A 26162-nucleotide genomic window follows, 5' to 3' on the forward strand; every position below is an offset into this window, starting at 1 on the left:
GGCTTATAAGTCCATGAATTCTCATGTCATTTTCCAACTCACTGCAATTAATAATGCCTTGCCCAAAAAGAGTTTTTGTGCAATAGCAGTCAGCCAATCATGCATTTAGTAATGCCGGTCATTGGCATCGCTGTGCTAATCTTTACTGAAACTCTTTGTACTTGACTTGTATTAATGCCTCACTGACTTTGGGACAAGAAAAGTTGGCCTCAAGTGGAGAAATGAGGCAAGTAGAACATTTGGAAAACAAGTTAACGCTACGGCCATTTGGAATAATGGGCTGATGCACCTCATGCATAGCCTTCATTGATAGCTTCCCAAAAATACCTCGAGAAGGATAAATGATACTGTTTAATAAAAATGTTTTATGTTGATTCTGTTGAGGTGTTAACACGTGTGGACACACTTCACAGAATCTCACGTGAACAGTTGTGATTTTCAAAGTAATTACATGTGCGGTCATCTCAAAGGCCGCTTCACATCAAAGTCAGACTATCATTCTCCATGGAGAAACTCAAATGATTTGACTTTTAAAAAGGTCTTACTTTTTTTTTTATCTAAAGCTTTCTGGGCTTGGCCAATCTCCAGCTCTGGCGATGCAGCCAAGTGCATTAAGCTGCACAGATGAAGTGCCACAGCCAACCAAGCAGAAAAACAACTTGTGCCTGCCTCCACTTGGCGGGGTGGGGCCTGTCCGGGTTAGGTTTGGACTCCATAGTGCCTGGGGTGGCCTGGGACTTGGCCACCATTAATTACCACTAATGAGTTGAGCATGAGTGACCAGATGATGATGAACTGTACATCCAGTTCAAGAACTAGAGAGGAACATGAGATACAAACTGTGATGGGACATGTGGGGGAATTTGGCTATGCTGATCAGAGGGGTGTAGCAGCAAAGATGCATTTTGATGGCGAGGATGACTAATCACTGAGGGAGGAAGAGTATAAACATGTTGAAGAGAAGTGCTAGTTTCTTGATTTATCATGCTTGGCAGTGAGTGGTTCAGAAGAATTTCTCAAGAGATTTTTTCTTGTTAGAACAAACTAAAGCTGTGTTTCCACTGCAGCAACTTCATCCCTGAGCTAGGAACCTTTGGAGGTTTCCATTGCAGGTACCATGGTCAAAATTAAGTTCCAGTGACAATATTTTTCCCCCCTCAAATGTCCCTGTGCAAGAGATAGTGCTTTCCAAACATACAGGAACTTTGGGAGTGAGGCTTGTAGCACTAAACATTTCTAATTGGTTGAATACATGCAGCATTTTATTTCAGCCACAATTTCTAAAAATCTGCAGCGGAACCAGTTTGTTTTTTGCTAATTGCAGTTTCACACGTCAACGTGGAAGAACGGGACAAACTGTATGGCAGATGACAAAGCCCAGGCCTGGTTTTGTTGTACAATTGTGCAGTGTTGCACAAATAATGACACAAGTCCAACGTTTATGTGGAATCATCATTGTTGTGTATTCATGTGCAAAAATATCCAAAAGACACCCGTAGCTTTTCCATATAGAAGCAGACTAGTTTGCTCAATCTTTGTGGGTCTTTTGACTGCAGTGGAATTGCAGACAACGACAGGCTGAAGGAATCTTTTACTTCCTTGAAAAGTTGTTACTGGGACTAAAAGTTCTGGGTACTTTGTGTGCAAACACAGCTCATGAATGTGAAGTTGGAATCCTTTGATCTATCCAGTTTTAGTAGTGCACTATTTGTGTCTTTGAAAGACTTAAGTGTCCTCATTTTGCTGTTTTAAACTTTTACGTGAACCCCACCTCAGGAAGTGAGCACAGAGTGAACACTGACCGTTTCAACAATGACTCCCTTTTTGCATTTATATTCCTGGCGTGCAGTGTGTATGGATCTCACAACTCTGCAGAGTGAAGCAGGAACAGAGGAAAAGAGGAATACTGTGTGTGTGTGTGTGTGTGTGTGTGTGTGCACATAGCACAGATGTGTACAACTGGGTGTGTGTAGGGATGCGTTTGTGTGTGAGCATTGCATGCACATTCCAGATCCATGCCTGTGTATTTGGATTTGAAGTGGCTGCTCCCTGCCAGCCAGCCTCCTCCACCCTCCGTGCTTCTCACAGCAGAGGCAGTGTGCCGGGGGGAGAGAGGCTGGGAAAACATGTGAGGGGAGCGCTCGAAGGAGCAGGAGGGAGACCCAGCCTACCTGCTCCCTGCAGCTGACAGGAGTCCGTTGGTGCAGGGCAAACACCCAAAATTCGATACCTTCAATATTTGCTTTGGCTCTGTTCATGTGGTCCGTTAAAGGATGTGCTGTTGGCATGGGCTGTGACATTTTTAACCTGCAATAACAATCCTGCTCCGGGAGCTTATCCTTGTTTGAAACCTTGTGTTTTGCATGCACGTTATTTGACTAATCTCTGTTTATGATGCACGAGTTAGCAGCATTGTTTGACTCTTGAGTTTGAGAGGACATTTTTGTTTGAAAGGTGACCTCGCGTGACTGTTGTACACATTCTAGTATCTATTTTCAGAACTCTTCATAACTTATAAATATGAGTTCTAACTTTTGTGATGAGTTGAATGAACTGTATAGAGTTCAATCAAAGTTAAGTTTCTAAAGAAACATGATTAGCATATTAGCATGCAGCATCAGCATGCACTGTTTGTGAAATATAACTCTCCAGAGACACTTCTTCTTCTTAGCTTGAAAAAAAGATATATGTTGGATACTTGATGTGCGTCTCTAATACACTTTAAGACAAGTTATTTTGTATGTTTTCACAATAATTAAAACACTGCAAACCATGATGAAGGATAGTATTAAACTCAGTCCCTACCGCCTTACACTTAAAATTTAATAAATTCACTGGGAACAGTTTCACATATTGTTTTTGTGCCAATGCTGGAACAAAGTATCTCTAACAGGAGCAGCTGTAGCTCTAAGTTCTTTGTGTGAAATGAAGAACTGACTCTTCAGAATGAGAAAATGTAAAAGGAAATCAAATATTTTTGTGATGTCGTCAGTGTGAGTGAACAGTTATTGGTTCAATTTAATATTTTAAGCTTATTGAACATGTTTTGTCAAGTGTAACTGAATAAATATCAAGTTAATTTGATCAAAAAGGTTTATTTGTTTTGAATCATTACAAAATTACCTTAATCTGTCTTTTCAAATTCAGTCAACTTAAAATTTTAGGGCAGCTCGTACGCAAACTTTTTTAAGTTAAGACAAATTATTTTTACAGTGTAGAGAGTGATTTTGCAAATTGCTCAGTTAAAGCTTGGCCGATGTTCACCCCTTAAGTATGAAAGCAATCATTCATTCTTGAGACTTAACAAAGAGGGAATTGGGTTTTTTTTGTCAGACTTTCCACTTTTTCATAATAAGCATTACAGCTGAGGCCAGCAGGGCTCCTCCCCTGAGATTTGGAGCATTGTTCAAAATTGAATGATCACAGGTCTGATACGAGGGCTTTCACATTATCAAACTGACAGGGATATTTGCTAACGGAGGCCCTCGACAGTGAGGGTCATCCCCCGGAGGAGGTGTTGGGGTAGGGGGGGAAGCAACAGGGAGCGGCACACAGCTCCAGGCCTCATCACTCTCTGCCAGGCATGGCCCACTTCCAGGCTGTGTCTGTGCTACACGCAGCCACTTTGCAAAGTCAGATATGATAGATTACACTAGGTGAGTTAAACAATTATGGAGCAATTTGGAGCTCCATGCCTCATAAGTTGCTGGTCTCCAAACCTGAGACAACTCAGGGAAGAGTAATGAATCAACATTCGGAAAAGGAAGTTGTGCAAACCACTCAAGCAATTCTGTGATGTTAATAATAACAATATTAGGGGAAAGGGTGTTGTTTTTTAGTTGTCAAACACTCACTTCTGGGCTGTTTTGCCTTATCTACTGTTACTGTATTGGAAGGTTTTAAAGAAAGGCTTCATAACCATAAACATGCACCAATTAGATAAATTCAGCCATTCAAAAATACACCTTCAGTTAAATTCACAGTAGCGTTTTTATCCTCTTATGAATGGGAGTGCAGTAGAGAGAGATTCATAGCTCCACACCGTGCAGGTTTTTATCATGCAGGTGACTGATAACTGACTTGTCTGCCCACTGTGAATACAACAAACCAGCATTTAGAAAGCAAATGAGGGATGAGAGCCGGGTATGCGCTTCAGGTGACTCTGTAGTGACGCACAAGACACCGGGGGTCTGGCCTGTTTGCTGGGATGGCAGCAGTTATCAGATTATTTCTGCCAGTGTGCAGACATGGGACTCCTGGGAGGAGCAGGAGGAAAATGGAGATAAATTTTGTGGCTGGCAGTCAGGTGTCGATACTGAATGGGTATTACGCATGTGTGAATGTGAGTGTGTAACGTTTTAGACATAATAGAAAGGGTTGCAGAAAGAAATAAAAAGCAGCCTACAAAACAGTTAAATGTAAATGAGAAAATGGCCTATTTGGAAAGCAGAAAAGTGCTATTTTTAATGTAGGTTGTGGTGTGTGTGAGTGGTTACTCTGCACCACAGGAAAGCCACTGGAATGAAACATAGATGGACCTAAAGCATGACCACATTTTAAAGGATAAGGCTTGTGTTATTCTACATTATTCTTATTAAAAAGGAAACCCCAAGAAAGACCAAAGCCAACAATGTGTTAGGCTAGTTCATCTCTCAGTGCTTTCCAACTTCCCTGCTGTTGCTCTCAAGTCCATTTGTGGCAGCTGAAGATGTACATCTTAAAAAAAATGGCCCACAAATAAATAGTGTCAGCTTTTTAAACAGGCTCAGTAATTTCATAAAACAGTGGGCACTGTAGTTTGTAGCAACTGACTTAAACAGGAGTAAAGAGTGCAGGTCCAAAATTCCCTGCCTAAATCCAAAAAGACCCAGAAATTTATGACCCAGAACCAAACTGGGCCATTTATTATTTAAAAGCTGGGACCTGGACACACAAACTGTTGGACTCTGACCCAAGACACAGACCTGACTGGCACAGATTTCACAGTTGATTGCTATCAGAAAGGTAGTTTACCTGTTGTCACAAGAAAACTTTGTCTTTTACTTAATGTAACATTAGCAGCCTTCTCCCTGTGCCTGGCAGCATCTAATACATCTTCCTCGCCATGAAAGTTGGTAAAACACATCCAGGTTTTCTAATGTTCCTCTCCTCTCTTGCTGTGTGAAACAGCATGGCCATTTTCTGCCACAGTGACAGATGACAAATGTGACTTGTTTAGAATCAGCTTTGTAGTTTTGTTGCATCTAGCATGCAAGATAATTTTGATTGTCTGCCCTTTTCAGCAATAATATGAACTGTGTATTCAGTGACGCAGCTGCTAACATTAGCATTGCTAATTTGCTATCACCTGTGCGCTCCTTGATCAGTACTGTCTGATTACAGGAAGGTCTTCTTGGATCCACTCAGATATTACACATAAACAGACCTGGGGGCACAGAATTAGAAAAGGACCCCACCTGAACCCGACTGACTGTATAACATGGATCTGAATCTGTACCAGTCTTGTGTGAAACAAAATGTTGCCATAGTTATTTAAAGTTTTGATTGATGTAAGTTTCGTTATGGATGCTGCCTGACAAGTTCTGTCATGTGACACACGTAACAAAGTATTTTTTTTTTTTACCTCAACCAAGATCTTTACCTCAAGCAAGATCATTTTCATCCTGTTACGTCTTTTATGTCATTTTCTTGTCATGTCATTTACATATTGCTATGTCCTTTTCATTGTGTCTGGTTGTCTGTTTACATCTTTTATGTCTTTTTCATCTTATTACATAGTTTTCATCCTGTTGTGTCTTCTATGGTGTTTTTCGTCTTGTTGTGTTGTTTTTGTCTTGTTACGTCCTTTACGTTGTTTTTATCTCATTGTGTCTATATGCACTAATGGATACACAAGGAATCATGTGTGTGCTCTTGATGTTGGGAAGGCAGCGCTCAATGATGCAAAATAAAAATGATCAATAATTCACCCCAAATGCTTTAAAAGTAATGTAATGAACCTGTTTTAATAATGTAAGAAGTAGGAAGTGCAGATATTTGTGTTTAAGTTTAGGGAGTAAAAGTAAAAAGCTGTCAGATAAATTCTCAAGTAAAGTACAAATAGATGAAAAATCTACTTAAATAGAGTAACACAGTACTTCTACTTAGTTACTTCCCAGCCTTGCTGAAGAGGCTTACAAATCCTGCTGTCATCATTTGTCATTGCTCCTCACATCCAGTACATTGTGTTTTGCCCAGGATACTTTGAATCATCACCTCTCCCCCTGTTCCAAATGTCTGGTTCACTGCATGTTTCCTCTTTGACATTTTCCCAAATAACAATATCAGTCGGAAAAGTAGCTGCTGCAGTAGGTTTTATCAGGAGAAAAGCCAACGCAGAGTCTACACAGCAGAGATTCAGAGTTACAGAAATGTGCAGTGCAGAAATATTCATTAAACAGAAGCTACTGTAAAAATGTTGGTATAAACACCATTAATAGTGCATGAGAGTTGTGGTTTGTTTCTATTTTGACCACCAATCGAGACACACGCCACACATTTCCTGGGAATACCTTCATCTCTCTCACACACACACACACACACACACACATACACACATCAACAGACACTCAGACGCTCACTTTGCACACAGGCTGTAACTATGACTGTACCTTTCCTGCCTCAAGGATTTACCGTCTTATCTACTTTGCACTTTGCTTCATATTTATGTTGCTGAGTTTTCATGTCCAAGAGCATCTTCACTTAAAAGCTCCCAGTGTTTACAAGCAGCTCGCTCGCTATGATGTCACCCCTTTAAAATGGCCCAGAGGAAAATATCCCCTTGCAGCAAATCTCATTTTATGACATTAGTCATATCCTTTAATTACTTCAGTGCCCTCAGTGCTAAATGAGCAATTACTTCAGGACATTGTTGCATTTAGCAGGAATTGCAGTATCTGTTTGTCAGAAGTTTAGTGGCTTTTCATATTTTTCCAACATAATTCACAGCAACTCCAACCTTGATTTTACTGTAATGCGACAGACCACACACACACAGACACACACTTTTCCCTTTCCCTCCACCATATCAGATTATATGAGATAATTGTGAGGAAGAAAATACCGTAGCGCTGCTTTTTAAGACTCTCCCAAAAGCTCACAGAGAGGTAGTGCAGGGTGAGCACAGAGATTACGGCTCAGTGACTTCAGATTTTTCCCTGCTGCTGCTGATTGCCAGTATTGTCTGGAAAGCATCCTGCGGGAAGCGTTCGACTCATGTATATTACACACAGACTTATTACCCTTGACAGAAGAAATGAGATGAAAAGAGAGAAATAATAGTGAAAGAGCCACTACCTCGGGATGGAATAACACAGCCCGCAGGAAGGCTGGTTTCCCTCTGATTGGAGAACATTGCGTAATTCTAGTTCTGTCCTTGTTGTGCGTCGGTCACCCGTCACAAGTCCTCCATCAGTGTGTGTGTTTGAGTGTCTATTGTGTGTTGGTGACTCATGTATAGTGTGAACTTGTGTGTGTGTGTGTGTGTGTGTGTGTGTGTGTGTTTCTTACTTATTCACGTTTGTCTCCTTCTTTTTAGCTCCTCTGTGTCACTATTTCCAAGCTGCCTGCACTGCCACGGTCTCTACTCAGCTGACCTCTCATCTTTTTACCTCTTTATTGTCTTTCTTAGCGTTAGTTAATTGATGCTAACTCAAAAGTGCCACATTTGATTTTATAATGTTCTTATAAAGTAGAATAGTCACAAGAATTAAAGGACCAACTTTGATTAAAATGGACATAAAACAGCAGACCCACCGCCAGTAATCAAACACAAGAACTGAAACCTGCTAAAACAGATACTGAGTGACTTACAGACATTTTAATTCAAAAACTGACACTATGAATAGCTAAACCTAAAATTTTTGTCCCTTCATGCACAGTTTAAACAACTCCGAGGATCTTTCATATTTTGTTGTTTTTGGAGGCCCATGTGGACAGTAGTGTTTCCACCACTGTAATCACAAAATATGACATCAAAAATACAATTATCTAAACAAAAATCTCCTTATGCTTCATTTTAACTGGTTACCGTACTATTCAGCGCGACTCTGCCTGGGAAAATGTAAACACGGGACAACTATAAAGACATCGCAGTTTCGTTGGCTTATGTGGATCATGTAGAGGTGTTAGTATTAAACTGAAACTGCTTCCACCTCACAACCACTTACAAACTCCTTGTAGTAGCTTTAGAGGTAGCTTGCAAAATTCAACAGATATTTGAAACATAGATTTTTTTTTTTTTTAATTTTCACATTAAAAAAACTCAATGGAAAAGCTGGATTTTTGAAAAAGTTGAAATATTGCAAAAATGCTTTTACACTTGGCAACAAAGTCCAATGGAAACTGACTTGACAAATAAAGTATGGCGGAAGATTCAGTTCTAATGTAGAGAAGAAAAACTGTTGCAGACAAAAACATCAGGTCTGTGTGGAGCGATGAGGAAACTAAATTAAAACATGAAATGACTATTTCAATAGTTTCCCACTGTTTGAGGTTTGACTGGCTCTCTCTCTTTTGATTATGCCATCTCTTATTTTGCAATTGCAGTGCTATTAAACTGAAGAATTAAAACCACAACTGTTAATCTCAAAGTGCCTCACTATTAACATTCACAAAACAGTGGTGGATGGAAACATGCATTCATTTGCATTTTTTCTAGCTGAATTTGGATGGACACTTGATGTTTTATCTTACACTCCAAGAAATTATACATTTGACCTTCAAGATTATATTAATTGATTTTTATTGGCTGCCTCAGGGCAGCTGAAGCAGCTGTAAACACAACATTAGTAAGTGTTATCTATCTACACATCCAACAAATACAGAGCAACATTAACATTTATTTGATGAATGTAAGTCCAATATTCACTCTCTTTTTGCTCTGTTTTGATCTCCACCAACTCCTCAGGGAACTATCCAACTCTCTGCTAACAGTTCTGCTATGTTTCCCAGCAAGTCACTGACTGTGTCTGTTTGATGATGGGCAGGTAGCATCCACCTTTACAAATGTGCACTTAACTGGAAGAGAACAGCTCTCCAACAGAGGCTAGGCTCCATATTAAAGACACGATCGACTAAATCAGACTGAGCATGTTTATGTTTGCTTCTTAATTTCCTGGTGTCTAATGAACATCTGATCCAAAGAGTGTCAATAATGAGGTGTGACTTCAATCAAGAAAATCTAATCTAATACAAGACTGTCCTCACCATTCACACATAATAACTGAAACAGCAACACAGTTGAGGGCAGCAGGGTGACTAAATGATTAATTGGATTGATTAAGCCTCCTGCAAGCAGAACCGTAGTGAAGTGTCCTTGAACAAGATGTGAGACAGTGATTCCCCATCAGCTCCAAGAGGCAGTGTTGTGTTTTTGAGCCTGACCTCTGACCTCTACTTGGATCAGGGGTGTCAAAAAAGGATCAATACAGTATCACATTCATTTTTCCACTGGTTAAAGCTCGTTATTTGAAACAGGAGAAGAAGAGGTCCGGTGTGCTTACAGTGGGATATTCTTACTGATGGTCTGAGCACAAAAATAGACCTAAACATACTGACAGAATGTATTTCCCTTGGCGGTTTACTCATACTTGTGTAAGAACACATCAGGAGGCTTGTGTGTTTCTTGCAGAGCGACAGATGATGCAAACTCGGGAGCTTTTTCAGTCCTCTGTATTAGGGACAATCTCCAACAGACTGTATCCTGAATGTGGTTGCCCAGCAAAAGGAAATATTCAGTTTGTATTTAGCTGAACACATTGTTCTCTCTGCAGAGCACACCCCACTCCAACAAGACATGAAGTCCTTGGGATTAAGACTTTTTAATTACTTATGATTATCTCTGTGTGTCTGCTTTTGTGTGCACACACTTCGATGTTGTATGCAACATGATTTGTTGTTAATTTGTTTGCAGCTACTGACCGGATATTTGCATTTGCATGTGTGTGCGTGCATGTGTGGTTCCAGTTCCTTTTCCCTTTGCTAGTTTCCTAATTTAAACAGACATTTGCATGTGTATGAATTTTCTCACAGGACTTGTGGTTGCACAGCCTTCCTTTATACCCCTGTGGCCCAGGACTAACCCATTAAAGACCTGCGGCTACTTTCAGACCATACTGTGGTCACCTGAGAGCCCAAACCGAGACTGCGCCTCCTGAGGTTTACAGTCTATCCGGGCAATAACAACACCCCTTCAAAAAAAAAAAAAAAAACAGTTTAATATTCACGCCTCTATTTCTACAACTCTACACACGATGATGATTATAAAGCAGCCACTTAGAGATGGAAAAGCATTCTAACACATCTTAACACACGTCACTACTCTGTTTCCCGCTTTCCATCCAGCTCTCATCCAGTCTCCCTCTATGATCACTCGCTTGGTATACATATGGTAGCCATCTGGCCTGGCAGAACAGAGCTGGAGCCTAGAGTGGGGCAGCACTACTGTGATCCATGTACAGTAACAACATGATTAACCCTTTAGAACCAAGGTGGTGCACTAAAACAGTCTTTTTCTTATGTTTTTTTGGTATATCTTTAACTGTGTTTGCTTCATGCTGTCAGTATTTGTCTTGCATTCCTTTCACTCTGTCACTCTCCCTGATTGTCACCCTGTATCACACACTACAGTCAAGTCAGTCATTACATCTCATTTTCATCCAAGCACAGCTTTAGTGTACCTGTTTGTACAGTACATTCATAATTCGCGAGATCAAAGCTCCATTCTGCTGTCTTATCTTATCTGTCTGTGAAACCCAAAGCCAGAGCTCCTGCAGAGCTGCAGTGTGCTTGGGGAAGTGCACTTCCCTGTGTGTCCCTCCAAAATAGATTTAAATGCAGGGTAGGAGCCACATCGAGGTCAGTGTTCCTGCCCCACTGCTCTAGTCAACCCTGAGACAAGTTGAGTGGATTCAAACTGCAGTAGTCTACCCGCTGAGAAAAAAACGTACTGTTGTCCCAAAAAAAGCAATTTAAAAATGCATTTTTGCACATGATTGCAGTGATTACAAACGTATGCATGGAAGGTGCACATCGTTAGACAAAGTAAATCATGTTCCACTCACTGCCAGTTATTAAATCAGTAGTTTAACATTTTAGTTAAAACACTCATTTGTGACACATGAAAGTTAGAAGAAAAGATCGATACCACTCTCATGTCTATACTGTAAATATGAATCTGCCGATATCAGCCGCTTAGCTTTGATTAGCGCAAAGATTTGCAGTTGGGGAAACAGATAAGCAGCAAAAACTATGGTGTAAAATTAGAATGACAAGGTGCCAAGACTCAAGGAAGTCACTGTACCCAACAGAGAAATAGTTTGGCACATACCATAAGCCTCAGTTTGTTGTTCTGAGTGTTCATATAGAATACAAAGTGAATTTTAGATGTGGCACAATTGCATACAAAGTGTGAAAAAGTGAAAGACAACATTAGATGGGCAGTGTGAATCGACACAATGATGCATCTAACCAAGCTGAAAACTTTTTAACTTGAGTGAAATTGAGGGAAATAACAGGAGGTCAGTCAGATGCTGAGCTGAACACAAACCTACAGGCACACTCCTCGCTACTGACACACTTGCACAGTTGGTGCGTCAGTTGCTAGCTAGCTCACAGCTTGGAGTGAATAAATGCAGACCGCACAAATGGTCCAGTGGTCAAATTTGCGCAAATGACAGTCGATGAAAATTTGTCTCAATGCACCCATACTACACTTCAGTTTTTGTGACTAAAAAACAAGACATAGGAATAATGTGTTGCTTCATGAACTCGGATGCCTGAATCCAGACCTTTGAATCAGACCATTCCATTGAGTTCACTGATTCACACTGAAACTCATAACCCAACCCTTCAAACTGAGTGTAACAAGTTGTCAATTCAGACTGATATCAGGCTCTGAGATTAGAGATGCTGGTCGACAAATTTTGTTACCTTTAGGCAGGGAAAGGCTATTCGTTTCCCCTTGTCAGGGTTGCCAGGTTTGTGTGACAAAACCCAATTGTCAATAAAAAAAAAAAGTGTGAGTGTGACATGTGTCAGGCTCATGTGTGTACATGATGATCTGGAGTCAGAAGGTCAGATTTTGGTATAAATAAATAAATAAAAAGTTCATCCTGCAGCAGCACTTCAAAATTAGCCTAATTCTGCAGGAAAAATGCAGACCTGGCAACCCTGCCTCCTGTTTCTGGTCTTTATGGTAAGCAAAACTAACTAACAACTGTAATGACACAAGTGGCACAAACATGTTTCCCAAAATTATTCTTTGAATAGTCTAAGTGCATCAAAAAAAGATGGCAGACTGTCAGGAGGATGCTGACTTTGTGGTAATATTTTGGCTGGAGTTTTATTATGTGACCTTTTTTTCTGGCAGTGAATGTGGGATATGTGCTTGACCATACACTGGGCCACTTCTGAATATATCACAGATGACTAAGGTGCATTGAGTGACATCTTAATGGGAACTCCTATCCTCATTACTTCTCCTCCAGTGGCAGTGTCATGCCTGGAGCATCATTCAGCCCCCTCTCCTCTCCTCTTTTCTCCTGTCCTCTGCTCAGCGACACTGAATAGCAGCCATATGGCAAACAGGACTGGTCCACTTACAGAGTTGCAGGTGCCCAACATCATCTCCACGTCCTAAAACAATAACCAACTGTTATATCGATATTATTATGGCCAGTAAATGATGTAAAACAGACTGTGCCGTTATAAAGTAGTTTGAGCCCTGAGAACATTACATTTCCAGGGAGATTTCTGGTGCAGTGACAGTCAGGAGGACAGTGACAAGAGTTCTCATCGTGCAAGCACAGAGAGCGGGAGCAGCTACAGTCGGTGGCATGTAAGAGCTCCATCAGTTCCTCCCTGAGGGTAGACAGTGCCTTGCATTAGGACGCAGAGAGCCAGTGAGTCACCTTGCCTCAGTCCATCCTGAGAGCATCCTGCACTTCACTGTCAGCTGGTCCTGTTATTCCCCTGAACCAAGGTTAAGGAGCTGGACAGTTAAAGCTCAAGTGTAACAGTATGGTGTTTTTATTCTTCTTTTTTTTTATTTGTTCCTTTCTCCAGAGAAGACATTAGATCTAACAACAGAAAATCAAGCCAAGTCACGTCATTATGGGGCCAGGGTTAAAGTGAAAGAGACTTTTTTTTAGCCCGTTAGCATGTTATGAAAAATTATAGCGCCTGCAGTGCAATATTCAGCCGAATCACACCTGGGGTCTTTATTCCACACACATCAAAAGAGGCGGGCCATGAATCCTGTAGTCACGCTCCAAGTGGGCTATTTACTTATAATTGTTATAGAAGAAAGCTGGAGCGAGGAAGGTGCCAGGCCAGCCCTCCTGCTGCTTTAAGTGGTTTAAGATGAATTTCCTGGAGTTTGCACAACTGCTTGCCACAGAATGCACATTGTGGGCAAGAAAAGCAATAAAGGAGGTGTTTCAGAGTAATCCCTGCAGACAAGTTACTGCAGAAACAGAAAGAAAAGTTTCCTTTCTTCATAATTGATCCTGTTGGCTTGTCTGGAGCTTTGGCTGAAAAAAACTGCAGCTGGTTCAGACACCTGACACTGGTGCAGCAGATGGTGATGTCCCTGACTCTTTGTTCCAGAGTCGTGCATGTTGTCAGTAGTAGTCTTTGGCCCAACCTGAGCAAAGGTGGAGATGAGATCAAATGGTGCCACAGCTGCTGGTCTGTATACAGCTGCTCTGTTGGGTTATAAGCTAAATAACCGCTACTCATCATCAAGAAATCCAGATGTTTTTGCCAGTTTTTAGTACTTGTACAATGCATGGTGAATAACAAACTCAAAAGTAAAGTATAATCAGGTAGACCTTTTAAAATCAGCACTTTTGAAGAACTGTGGTACAGTTGCTATGTACTGACATGAAATATTACAGTGTTGGTAATAAGTAACCACATTTTTTCCCTTGACTAAGAGAAAAATGCAACACCCTGCCTACAATATCTCAAAGTAATATAATGCTATTGAATTGGTACAATTGACCCATCCTGCCCCCTTTTGCTATGAGCTCTAATGATAGTTTCCAGTAAAAGCAAGCTTGGTAACTTTCCCCTTTCCTATGAAAGTGACATATAGTCACACCTTAAGTTAGCTAATAGATTAGAAAAACACTAGCAAGCTAGCCAGCTAACAATTTATGTAGATTAGTGTGTAGAAGTGCTAACATTAACTTGAGATGTGACTGTATGCTTTGCAACATAGATATGCCTAGCACAAAGGATATTTAAGTATACGAAACAGGAAATTGGAAAGTTTACGGAGGTTGCTAAGTTGTCATTGGAGCAAAAAAGTAAGGGTCAGTCTAAAGTACACCAGTTTAATCCTCCATAACAGTCTAGGGGAGCACTACTGCATAATGTGAAAAAAGATGCTCACAACCTTTTGTGGCTTCAGAGGGAGCTACACGAAATCTGAAAAACTGCCTCAAGTGATGTCACTTGAGTCAGTGTCTGGCACTGAAGACAACAAGTTTGGAAATTTAAAAAAAAAACCTGGGGGGGGTGGATCAGAAATGACCTCTGTTGCCCTCTCCTTACTTGAGCCTAACAGTTTGGAGGCTACATTTGCTACTAGCTTAAATCCCCTAAAGAACCAAGCATGGATGTTTGAAGCCATGAGTTGAGTTTGGCATTATGGGGGTTGCCATCTTGGTTTTTGCAACCAGAGCATACACAGTACTAGCAAGAGTGTGGAATTGGTTGTACATGTACTGCAACTTGGGAAGTGCTTTTTTTTTTCGGCTCCTCGGTTCAGTAGGAAATAATGTCAACCTGCCTCTCATATTACAACTAAACAGTGCACTAAGTTATGTTTCTGAAAACATTTTAAGCAAGAAATAGACAGTGTAGTAAGTATCTTAGTTTTGTGTGTGGCTCAGGATGGACTCTCTGAGACTGACTTGTCAATGACACTGGAGTCCCACTGATCACTTATTTTACTCTAAATGAAGCCAAAATTACATGGGTCCATACAAATTAACATCATGCTACATAGAGGAAGACTTGAAACTAATGACTCATTATGAAACTGTTCACTGAGCTCATAAATCAAGTAAGAAGAAGGGTCATTTTGTCTTCAGAGTAGATACTATCTTTTTGCAATCAGTGGAGTCGCCCCCAGCTGGCCATTAGAAAGAATGCATGTTAAAGACACTTCCACATTGGCTTAACTTTTCAGGCTGGCAACCTCAATCCACTATTTAATATACGATGTTCAACAATGTTGATGGTTGAGCTGCATTGTGGGCAATATAAGTGGCAGGTTTTGACAAGGAATAAGAATGCATGGAATAAAACAAGACAGTATTTCTGGTTCTACTGCACTGATGTTGATATTTTTGTTTACTGTCCATCATGATTCTAACAGCATATTAAGAGTTCTCTCTTTAAAATATTAATCAAATAATAATTTAACATAGCCAGTACATCACACAACAGAAGTTAATCAACTATTGTCGAAACTGTGGCAAACATAAACAGAAGAATGTATCATTATTTACAGCCTATTCTCACCAATTTTTCTTTTTGAACCAAAATGCTATCACTGTCACTATATGACATATACAATATTATATTACATTTGAACTAACTCTTCAAAATAGTTTAATCAAACCCTCTAAACCAAACTGCCCCCGGTAATTTTTGTATGGTCCCTTGCATGTTTTAACTGCTGTCTCAATGGGGAAAAGTTAAATGCATCGCCCTAAAAGCAACTGTCTGCTCTTACAAGATGAATGAAGAATGTCTCCTCCACCGCAGGCAGCATGTGCATTAAATTAGCAGCATATTATGAGAAAGGAGCCATTAAAGCCAAAGCTACTTTTTTTTCTACAGTGATTAAAGGGCTAAGTAGAGAGTTACTGCTTTCAGCCATTTCATAAGTTGACACCCTGCAAACAGTAAAAAGGGTGCAGCACGAAGCTGCAGAGGAAAAAGAAACTGTCAGCATAGCGAAATGGAGAGCAGTCTGCCTCGTCACCCTCAGAGTGGGGAAGACTAACTAACACACAAAGGTGCGAATAATGAAAACACATCTGAAATATTACACATTATTACCTTTGGGAGACGTCTCTGACAGGTGCAACTAGGAAGCATAATTGCTACCTTGTATGGCCTCCATTATTTTCTCATTCAGATACTCACTCTGCAAATGATTACACATTAATATGACATTTAAAGGAAAATAATGAGATTTTACTGCCATTTAAGAGGAGATACCATGTTTTGTATTCCTCTTTTGACCTGTGACTATTCAGATGGTCTTTTTTTACCACTGTAGTCTTGTGCTCTACCGTGGCATTGATGTTATCTCTCTCTGTTTCTCTTTCAGGTGTGCTCAGTCTACCTGAGGGTCTGACTCTTCACAGAGACCAGCAGCAGCAGCAGCAGCGAGCGGGGAAGAGCGGAGAGGGAAACGCTTATAGTCAGTCTGAGCTGCGCTCTGTTGAACAGTGTTTACTGGCTACAAGAGTGGGCAGCATCTCCGAACTCAGTGAGTTGTATGTGTGTGCATTTTTGTGTGGGTGTGGCGGGAAATATCTGGGTGGACAAGTGAAGGACCATCATTGGTACCTCCCTCACTTGCCAGTGTGCCCTTGAGCAAGGTAATTAACCTGTGCTGGCTTGACTTGACTCGGTTTTAAAAGTCTCCTGTTATTTTGTTGTGTAAAAGCTTTTATTATGAAGCAGCAAAATCAGGAAATGTTGGGTCTTCATCAACAGTAACTTAATGACTCCTATACAGCTGAAAGCAAATATAAAGCAAATATCTGAAAGTAGAAACAGCAATGCAGGACAGAAACTAAACGTCAAATCACATAGATTCAGTTAGAAGCTACGAAAGTAATGAGGGCAGGCCGGGCGAGCTTTGGCCCTATTCCATAGATGGTCGATCTTGGATGTGACTCGGCAGCTTGGCACATTATTAGTGGTAATGTAAATGCAAATCAGTGCGACATGGTTTAACTTAGTGCTGCCAAATTGCTGATGAAAAAAAAAAACTATTTGTGGGAACAGTTTTTAGGAAAAGACCCTTTCGTGTTTCAGCATGACAATGACGTGTACAAATAGAGGTCTAAAACGTGATGTTCAGAAGTTACATTTGGGCATAGTGTTTTAGTGTCCCCATATTTTGCAACCATGTGATTGTGAGACATGATGCTTTGGGATTCTACTCTTGAGAAATACATTAAAAAGTCTGTGTGGATTTTTGGGATATGGTTGCAAGCTACTTGCTGCTTTTAGCTGAAACACCTGTTATTTTTGGCTGATATTCAGGAGTTTCAAATTTGACCATTTTCATGCCAAAAGAATGCGCTGTGTAATACCAAGACTTGGTGTTTCCCCCAGAATTTTGCTCTTGGACTGAAAATCCTTCAAAGCGCTTGTGTTTAAACCATCTGAATTTATTTTTGGTGTTTTAGCAGCGTATTAGTGGCATGGCTCCACGGATGACAATGCCACTACGTCATCAGTAGGGTTGGGTCGATGGACGATGACTGACAGCCACAGACCACTGAGCCCTCCACCATCGCAACATCATGATTTAAAAGCCTGATGTATTTGAGGCAGTGTTTCCCCTCTGAGTTGCAGTGAAGCAGGAGCTGTTGGCAAAGTTCTGCATATTGGAGAGAAAATATAAAGGAAAAGCTGGTCATTGTACTAATGTTATGTCTGCATGTCCCCTGTATAATTGTCTCATTGAAAATGACCAGTTAGGCAAACCAAAGACACTCAGTGTTTCTTTTCTACAGGCAGCTTATTCTCTCTCTCTCAGAGAGAGAGCACAGTTGTGGTCTTGCAAGGTAGTGACTGAATGAGGAGAGGGAAAGCCACTGAATCAGGGCAATAAAACGTTACTAATAATAAAATAAATAAATTGTGATGTCTGTCTCTGTCAGAGTGAGACAGTTTGCGATTGCTGTCAGAGCAACGGTTGGAGGCTGCTGTGGCTATAGCTGGTGAGCAAGTCGGCTTTTCTGCCATGAGACAGTCAACCCCACCCCCCACAACAATAACGATGTCATCATCCATCGTGATGTTTCACTCTGGATATTGTCATATGCCAATTTGTTAGACATCGCCCAACCCCATCTGTCAGCCTGTCAGTCCACGACTTTGGTCCAGACTATAAATATTCCTCTTAAACTACTGAACAGATTGCCTTGAAATTTTGTGCAGACATTCATTATTCAGAAAATGAATCCCAGTGTCTTTGGTATTCCCCTAAATTTTCCTCTAATACCAACAACAAGTCAGCATTGTCACATACTCTGTGCCTGGTCTGTGCTCTAACCTTTCCCTCAGGGCTACCAAAAAGGTCAAAGTTTTCACTTATCCAGTAAAATTTCTGAAGATCTACTAGATGGATTTGGAAACATTTTGTACAGATGTTTCTGGTTCCCAGAGGATTAGTCTGACTCACCGGATGCACACTGCGGATATAAGTTCTGCCATTGGTCGCTTGCTTCAAGCTATTTGCAACCTACACACTAAAATTGCAAATTAGCGCAAGGGACAGTAATGGTACAAATGCAAACAAGCTAACAGCTGTTAGCTTTACTTTTACAGTGAGGTAGTCATTTAATGATAGAGCTCGCTTCCCAACGTGCAAATATTCCACCAAAACAAGTTCCCCTTCTACTCTACTTTGCAGCAGCACCATCACTACATTCTGAGCTTAGTCCTGCCCAAGACGTCTGAGATTGGATTGAAGAAATTCAAACATGGAGGGGCATTTTTTTTCTCTATAGCAGAATGTGCATGTGTGGAGTGCTGTGGAAAGAGGTCTGGCTATGCAAGACTACTAGAGGATGAATCCTAATGACTTCAGTGATCCCCTGACTTCTGCGCAGGGGCTAACATGATGTGTGTGGTTTTAAATGAAATGTCAACTACTGGATAGATTGCCATTAAGTTTGGTACACACATTCATGCCCCCCTCAGGATGAAGTGGAATAAGTTTGGTGATCCACTAACTTTTAATCTGGCGCTGTTATCTGTCCTTTACTTTTGTTAAGGAACACAGAGCAGCCAAAAGTTAACATTTCCCCCCAACTCTTTTATATTAAGTAGTTCCCAACAGCACTCAAATTAATTTACTTTTATTTGGGTAAGCAAGCATTTCTATATTTAATTTCAATTTGCGTGAATAAACTTGGATTTACTGAGATTAGTTCTGTATTGTGCAACAGAGCTCTGCTTAATTTTGAATCTAGATTTACTCATTTTAAAGCTAAAACTCTGATGAGAACTAATCTTAGATTAAATCAGTTTTTGTCTGGACAACCCAGTCTCAGTCTTGTTAAGCCTGAAGGTGTTTAGCTCTGATCAACAAGAAGTCTCCTTCATATTTGTGTTGTATGACATTATTGGCTGTTATGATAATGTGATGTTTAATAAGGCACAAATATTGTCCTGCACTATCAGTAAATCACTGTACTATAATCCTGATGTGTGTGTGTGTGTGTGTGTGTGTGCATGTTTGTGCCAATTTAAATAAATGTGAATCAGTGGGAGTCGTACTGTCAAAGAGAGCAACTCTAATGAACTACAGCCATTCATTAAAAAATGATTTTAGCTTATAAGTTTGACAAGCCCTCCAAAAGTTAATTGAATGTCTTTCCTCTCCCAATTTACTCATTATTCAAAGAATAATGGGCATCACAATGCTTTCTGAATACGTTTATACAGTACAGAAGTCATTTACGTAGGCTTTAGGGGGTGGTTTTATATAGTAATAATAATAATAATAATAAGTTTTCTGCATAATTCAAGAAATTACATACTGATTATTTTTTACCCTCAAACACAAAAAAAGTTGTAATAACCCAAAATTGGATAAAGTTCATTGTTTAGAGGGAAACTTTCTGACAAACTTTCATAAAGCTTAAACTAATCTGCACTGGCAAGCTGTGTTGCACACCAAACTACTGAAAACCCAACTTCATGTTTCCCCATTTGATGTAATCAGATATAATCACAGAATCAAGATGCTCATTGGAAGTGATGAACGGTTGTGTTTCTCGGTTGCGTGCAACTCTGCAGCTCATTTCAGAGCTGCAGTGTCCTCTGACAGAAGAGTAACAAATTCAGTCTCATAAGCGCAGATTATTTCCTAATGTGCATGACAATATAAAAAAAAAAATCCTCAAGCAGAATCCTGGGGATGGGGTCTTTTTCTGTTGTCATGGCACTGGAATGTCAAGACAAGGCTGCAAAAACATTTTCTGTATATCTAGTGTAAACATTTATCATCAAAGCAAACAGTCAGCCAATTCTCCTCACTGTATGTTTTCTCAGGATGGAGGTGGGAGGGGTGGGGCAAATCACCAGTCCGCTGTCCATGTTGTATTGATGAGGTCAAGCAAGGACTCATTCTGTTGTGTTGACAGTGCAAACACGCTCTGAGACAACAGAGCAGCTGATGGATAATAGCAGAGCTTAGTCCAGTGGTAATGTTATCAGCTGTGGAGAGGAATTCTGTAAATAACTATAGGATTTGCAAACACAAGATACACAGCCCAAGCATGAAAAAAAATAAATAATTGAGAAAAGCGAATAGCGGGCAATGATTGCACTATGAGGTTGTCACATAGTATATTTGACAGAGAGCAAGATGGGAAACAGAAAAAGAATACAAGATGAGAAGGTTAGAGAGAAAGACAGATGAGAGTTTGATTCTTTTTAAATGAATATTGTGGATTAAAATAATATTTGCTGCTGCAGCTCAGTGAAATTTTCATTCTATGCAGGGACAGTGTTTTGCACTGGCATTTAGACTCAATTTTAGAGGTTCGCCACTGATTTACCTCTTTGTATTTTCTCATTTTCCTTTCCGCCAAAATGCCAAATTAGCATATTTGAAATGACAGACCTGCAAATACTGCAATTATTAGAGCTCTTGGTGTGTCATCATCACTCAGTCTTGCTTCAAATATGTCAGACACAGTGTTGCTGATGGGTGGAGCGTACAAAATACATATATAAATACATAAATATATGTAAATTTATACAGATGGAAAACCAGTAAGTGAAACATAGTCAAACGGCAGTAACATCTCCTTGCAGGCTGATACGTCTGCTGGCCTCAAACCATTGAAACCATTGAAATCTCACTCTATTACTTTAAAGGAATAGACATTTTCGGCTTATTTGGTGTTTTGCTGAGAATTACATGGTTAAAAAAAATGTATATCACTCTCATGGCTGTATACAATTAGCTTAGCTTAGCATAAAGACTGGAAAAAGGTAGCCTGGGTCCAATGGTCACAAAAGCTTTTGCTTGAAGCGGTAATGACTCTGAAAGTATCAGAAGAACCAGCAGTAGACTGAATGTTATGTTATTTTTTGTCAACACAGTATAACCCCATTTTTCAATATATGAGAATACAAAACTTCTAACTTAACAAAAACAAAAAAAAAAAGCGTACTTATCAACACAACTGATGATGATACCTTTCAATTTAACTTGTTATATACTCATTTCTCAATTGCTTCATGCTTCCTGTTCCCATCTGAAGCTGCTGTGTCTTCCTGGTCCGAGCCAGTGTAACATTAAATCACCTCACTACTGTATTCTCAGCCATCAAACTGGTCTCCATCTGTCTCTGAGGCTGTGTCCCAATAGGACCACTGACTGAGCCACCTAATAGCAGCTACAGTACAGTTAGGAGCAGTGCACCCGTGACAAGTGTTACAAGAGAAAAGGTCAGTGTCCATCAGGCCTGATGGCAAGATGGAGCTCCAACTAACAAATAAATGAAAACTTGTTCAGCTAAGACTCTTCTCACAACTAGTGGTTTAACAAACCTACAAACTACTCCTTTAATCTATTTCACTCAATTCCTCAATGTTTATGGGAACATGTTTGCGTTATTTGAGCCCACAGACCCAACAGTTGAGCCAAGATAGCCTAATATTGATGTCAAAGCATTTTTAAGTTTCTTATTCTGGGAAAAAAAAGTTGTATTCCCCCAAAATACTGTATCTGGGAACTACCTCTTTAACCAAATCACACAGATTTTGATTATTTTGTGCTGTAATTTCAAGCATCACATTTTATATTATTAAAACAAGGTTTTAATTCCACTAATGGAGACTTGTAGCTGGATTTTAGACTTCTTTGTCACATTCATTATGGCCTTTTAGCTTGTTCGCAAATCTTATTACCTGCAACTATATTTGGCACTAAAATAATAATGCTGTTATTAATAATTCATATTTTGCCTAACATTCCCTGGTGGGTTCTTTGTCATACAATATTAGCTATTAATGCTGATTAAAAAAAACACTCCAGAACATCATAATTCAAGACGCAAGGAAGGGAAAGGAGGAAAAAAGCCTTTTAGAGTTTCACAAATTGTTACAGAAATCTTTCACTCTTTGTGTCATCTGCTGCTTTTCATCTTTCGCTTTATTCTCCGGTCTTGTGTGATGAAGTCACGACTGTTTTCCTGTAAATGTTTCAGCTGAGAACTAACAGAAGATGCTTCTAATGGCCATCAGTACTCTCAGTAATACCTTTCGCAGATCATTTTCTTGTTGTGGCAGCAGTAAGAGTGTGCAGGTGTTTCTTTTTTTTTTTTAATCTGCTGTGAAGATATGTATCTGATGAAAGAAGCAGAAACTTTTATGAAATGGAATAGTTTCATGATTCTAGTGCTTCAAGGGTTAGCGCACCTTGTGAATTCAAGTTTTTCTCTTTTACAAATGCTTTTATTTATGCTTAATGTTAGATACGGATACGGACAGAGCCTTCTGTCCATACATTGACTCCTCACTTCTTATAATGTGAAGTCACTCTGCCACTAAAGTAGAGATGGGTAATGATGAGGAAAGATCTTGGTGCAAGTTCCACTCCTGGTACAACATAAAGGAATATTTATATTCAAAGAGAGCAGTTCAGCAGGGTTTTTTGTTAAGCTGTTGTCTTTCTTTTCTTTTTCTTTTTTTTTAATTTTTCTTTCATTCTTAGTGAGTCTTTTCACATTAACCTAACTAGATTTAGGTGGAACCGCTCCATAAAGGTGGTGTCTGTGCCCTATGTGTTATCTGATATGCTGTGGCAGTTGGTGGCTGTTTTCAAATGGACAAAAGTAATAGCAGGAAGAATAGCTGAGCATCTTGTTGAGTCAGGATGGCCACAGGCGACCATTAAATGTAATCATGCCTGCATAGCAGCAAATAATTGAACCACAGAAAGTCTGATGACGGCAGCAACTGCATAGTGTAGCCTGGATGCATTCATCAATACCCAAAAGTTACTGCATATTTATTTACCCATAAAGACTTGAATATAACTGCTCCATCAGAAATGAGAGTTAATTTTTACAGAGTATACTTTCGTTCTCACCATTAAACATTAAACAGCCTTCACACTCTCTGAAGTAATGAGCAGTTTGGTTGTTATGTGGGAGCTGCGTTGCCCGTAACTGACCTCAAAGGTGCCAGCTCTCATAAAATCCCTTGTAAATCAAAGCAGTGCCATTTTACTCTGGAAACTGGCATATTTGTCTGATTTTGGTTATCTAAGGGGATTTCTTTTAAGCTGTCAAAACACAGAGGGAGCATTGCTCCAGTGCTAAAAGGTAATCACTGAGATACCTGAAGAGCAGGATCTGCTGTGCGTGTCCTCTTCTTGTTAGCATAAAGAATTAATTACCCAGGATGAGGTATTGATTAAAGGCTTGAATCCTATAATAAAAAGGCTATTGATGTTGTAGCTTATTAAACTTATGTACCCTTTTCCCTCCTTCCCCTTTTTTGCTAAAAACAGAGACTCTTCAGCTCTGTGCTGGTTAGAGCCAGACAGATATATCGGTATCTGTATTTGCCCCATAGTGGAATATCATTATATATACTATACTATATTGATCTATATCGGTATGAGCATGTATGTTCCCCAACATGATATGAAGACCTTTTTTTAAGGCACATTTCTTTTTTTGAATGACTGTTTCTTAGTCTTATAGGCACTGATTAAGGTACATTTGGTTGCTTTTCTTTAGTCAACTTGAATATATTTGTTTTTTTTGTTATTTGTGTTACTTTATTTATAGTTATTTATGATTAGAGCAGACCAATACATTGGTTGACCAATATGATCAGCCCAATGTTGACTTATCACAGTTATATCAGTCTATATCTAACAACAGAAGATAATGCAGATTGTTAATAATTTTTTATCTCAGGAGACAGCATTTCATGTATGAAGGCATGTTCTTTTTTCTTAATTCTGTTATTATAATAATATATTAATATATACAGATATATGCTTTATCTGTGTTCATTCATAAATATTTATAATTACTTATAATATGAGTGAAGGTTTACTGTTTCAGTGTCCTGATGTGTATCGACATCAGAATTTTTTACTCACTAATATCGTTATCGGCATCAACATCAAAAATCTAATATTGGTTGGACCCTAGTGCTGTTATACTGCCAATGAAAAACAAGGAGTTAATCCTTCTGCAGCTGTAATTTCTCTGTACACCTGCTGAAGGAGCAGCAATAATCTCACTCCATGTGTTAAGCTGCTGCTGCTTCACTACTGATGCACTCTTTCAGTGTTAGAAATAATCTTCCTCCTCAGCCCTGCCAGCTTCCTCTGCTGCCATAGGAAATGTCACAGGCCAGCATAAATAAGACATGAGACCTGGCTGTTGCTGACCACCTCAGCTCCCCTTACCAAGCTTAACTGGGCACTGTTACAAGCTTATCTGTATCCCCGTTGGTACAATTAAGAGAAAGACGCGGTAGGAGTAACAGATAGCGACAGACGGAAACTGCAGGGTCTTGATTTTAAAGGGATAGCCCAGATTATTTGAAGTGGGGTTGTATGAAGCACAGCATATCACCTGCAGTAATTATTGGTCAAGGATCACCTGCACAGAAGCTACTGCTGTGGACATGTTCAGCAGCAAAACAGATTTTATAAAAAGGTTCACCCCAAAACATCAGTTTCACTTTAAGTGTATGCTATATTTTGAATATTTTCACTGCTTTACTTTACTGTCAGACAGCCTTTTCTGGCAGGAACCCGCTGTTATATAAGCTAATACTTCTCTCTCCAAATCAACAGAGCTCCATCAGCAAAACATGTAATTTTACCTTGCAGAACACGGGTTGCTGGTCTGCTTCTGCCTGTAAATAGTTAGTCTGTGTTATTGTGTGATCTGGGTGTTTTAAATAGATAGTCACAGAATAACAGAAACAAAATAACAGATTGAGGCAGCAATAGTCAAGCAAAATAAAAAAAAAAACCTGCAAAATTATTGATTATGCCTATGCAAACAGTAGCGCAATGTTAGCTGAACAGTTAACGCCAGCATCAGCTGTTGTCTAATGGTAGCTAATGGGCTATTAACCTGGCCTGATCTCCCTCTAGGTTTTCACTACTCATTGTCTTTTCAGTTGCTGATTAATCAGGAGTTGGGGATATGATAAAAAATTGTCAGATTTTGTACATTCATATGACTTACAACCTAAAACAGAGCAGTACAACAGCATACTTTAGATAGCAACATTTTACTTTCCCGCCCTGAGCGTGATGTCAGAGAAAAATGGCTGCAATATGAATATGGTGAATTGCCTCCATGCTGGCACCCCTCTCTACTTCTCTTAACTGGGGGCAGGACGACTAGCATCTAGGTAATACACAGACCATTAATAAGTACCTCATACAACTCAAAATCAAATAATCAAAACCATCCCTTTAAGTTTGCATGGCTCTCCTGTCATAATATGTCCTCCTTATTGCGTCAGAGACGTTGTCCAGCACATTTCCCTACCAGCGCAGTCCCCACTGTTCCCAAAGGACAGCTGAGAGATTGACTGTTTTATTGCATGAATGCTCCCCCCTCATTCAGGCATCCCTTTTCACACTCGCCTCTCACATTGTTCAGGCTAAATGGAATTTTGGCAAGCACCAAATAGCTCAATTTTGATGCTAAACAAACCCTTTTGTCCAGGGGAATGACTGTTTGTTCCCTGCTCTGTATTGTATAGACACACATACAGTATAGCTCATTTAGACCAGGGAACCAAGTGGCATCGTGCTCTATTACTTTTTTGCCTTGAATAGTATCAAATTGACCGGA

The 26162-nt window shown here is 39.8% G+C and overlaps 1 protein-coding gene across 2 annotated transcripts in view; it reads left to right on the forward strand.

The window, feature by feature from the left end:
- Positions 1-26162, forward strand: part of abtb3b (ankyrin repeat and BTB domain containing 3b) — an 89216-nt gene that overhangs the window by 39147 nt on the left and 23907 nt on the right. For both annotated transcript variants that reach the window (XM_084734598.1, XM_084734599.1), the window contains exon 2: positions 16391-16552. In XM_084734598.1, coding sequence (XP_084590724.1) covers positions 16391-16552 — 162 coding nt within the window. The remainder of the gene's footprint in view (positions 1-16390; positions 16553-26162) is intronic.

The sequence above is a fragment of the Lutjanus erythropterus genome, chromosome 13, assembly GCF_056507025.1.
Source record: "Lutjanus erythropterus isolate fLutEry1 chromosome 13, fLutEry1.hap2, whole genome shotgun sequence".
NCBI lineage: Eukaryota > Metazoa > Chordata > Actinopteri > Lutjaniformes > Lutjanidae > Lutjanus > Lutjanus erythropterus.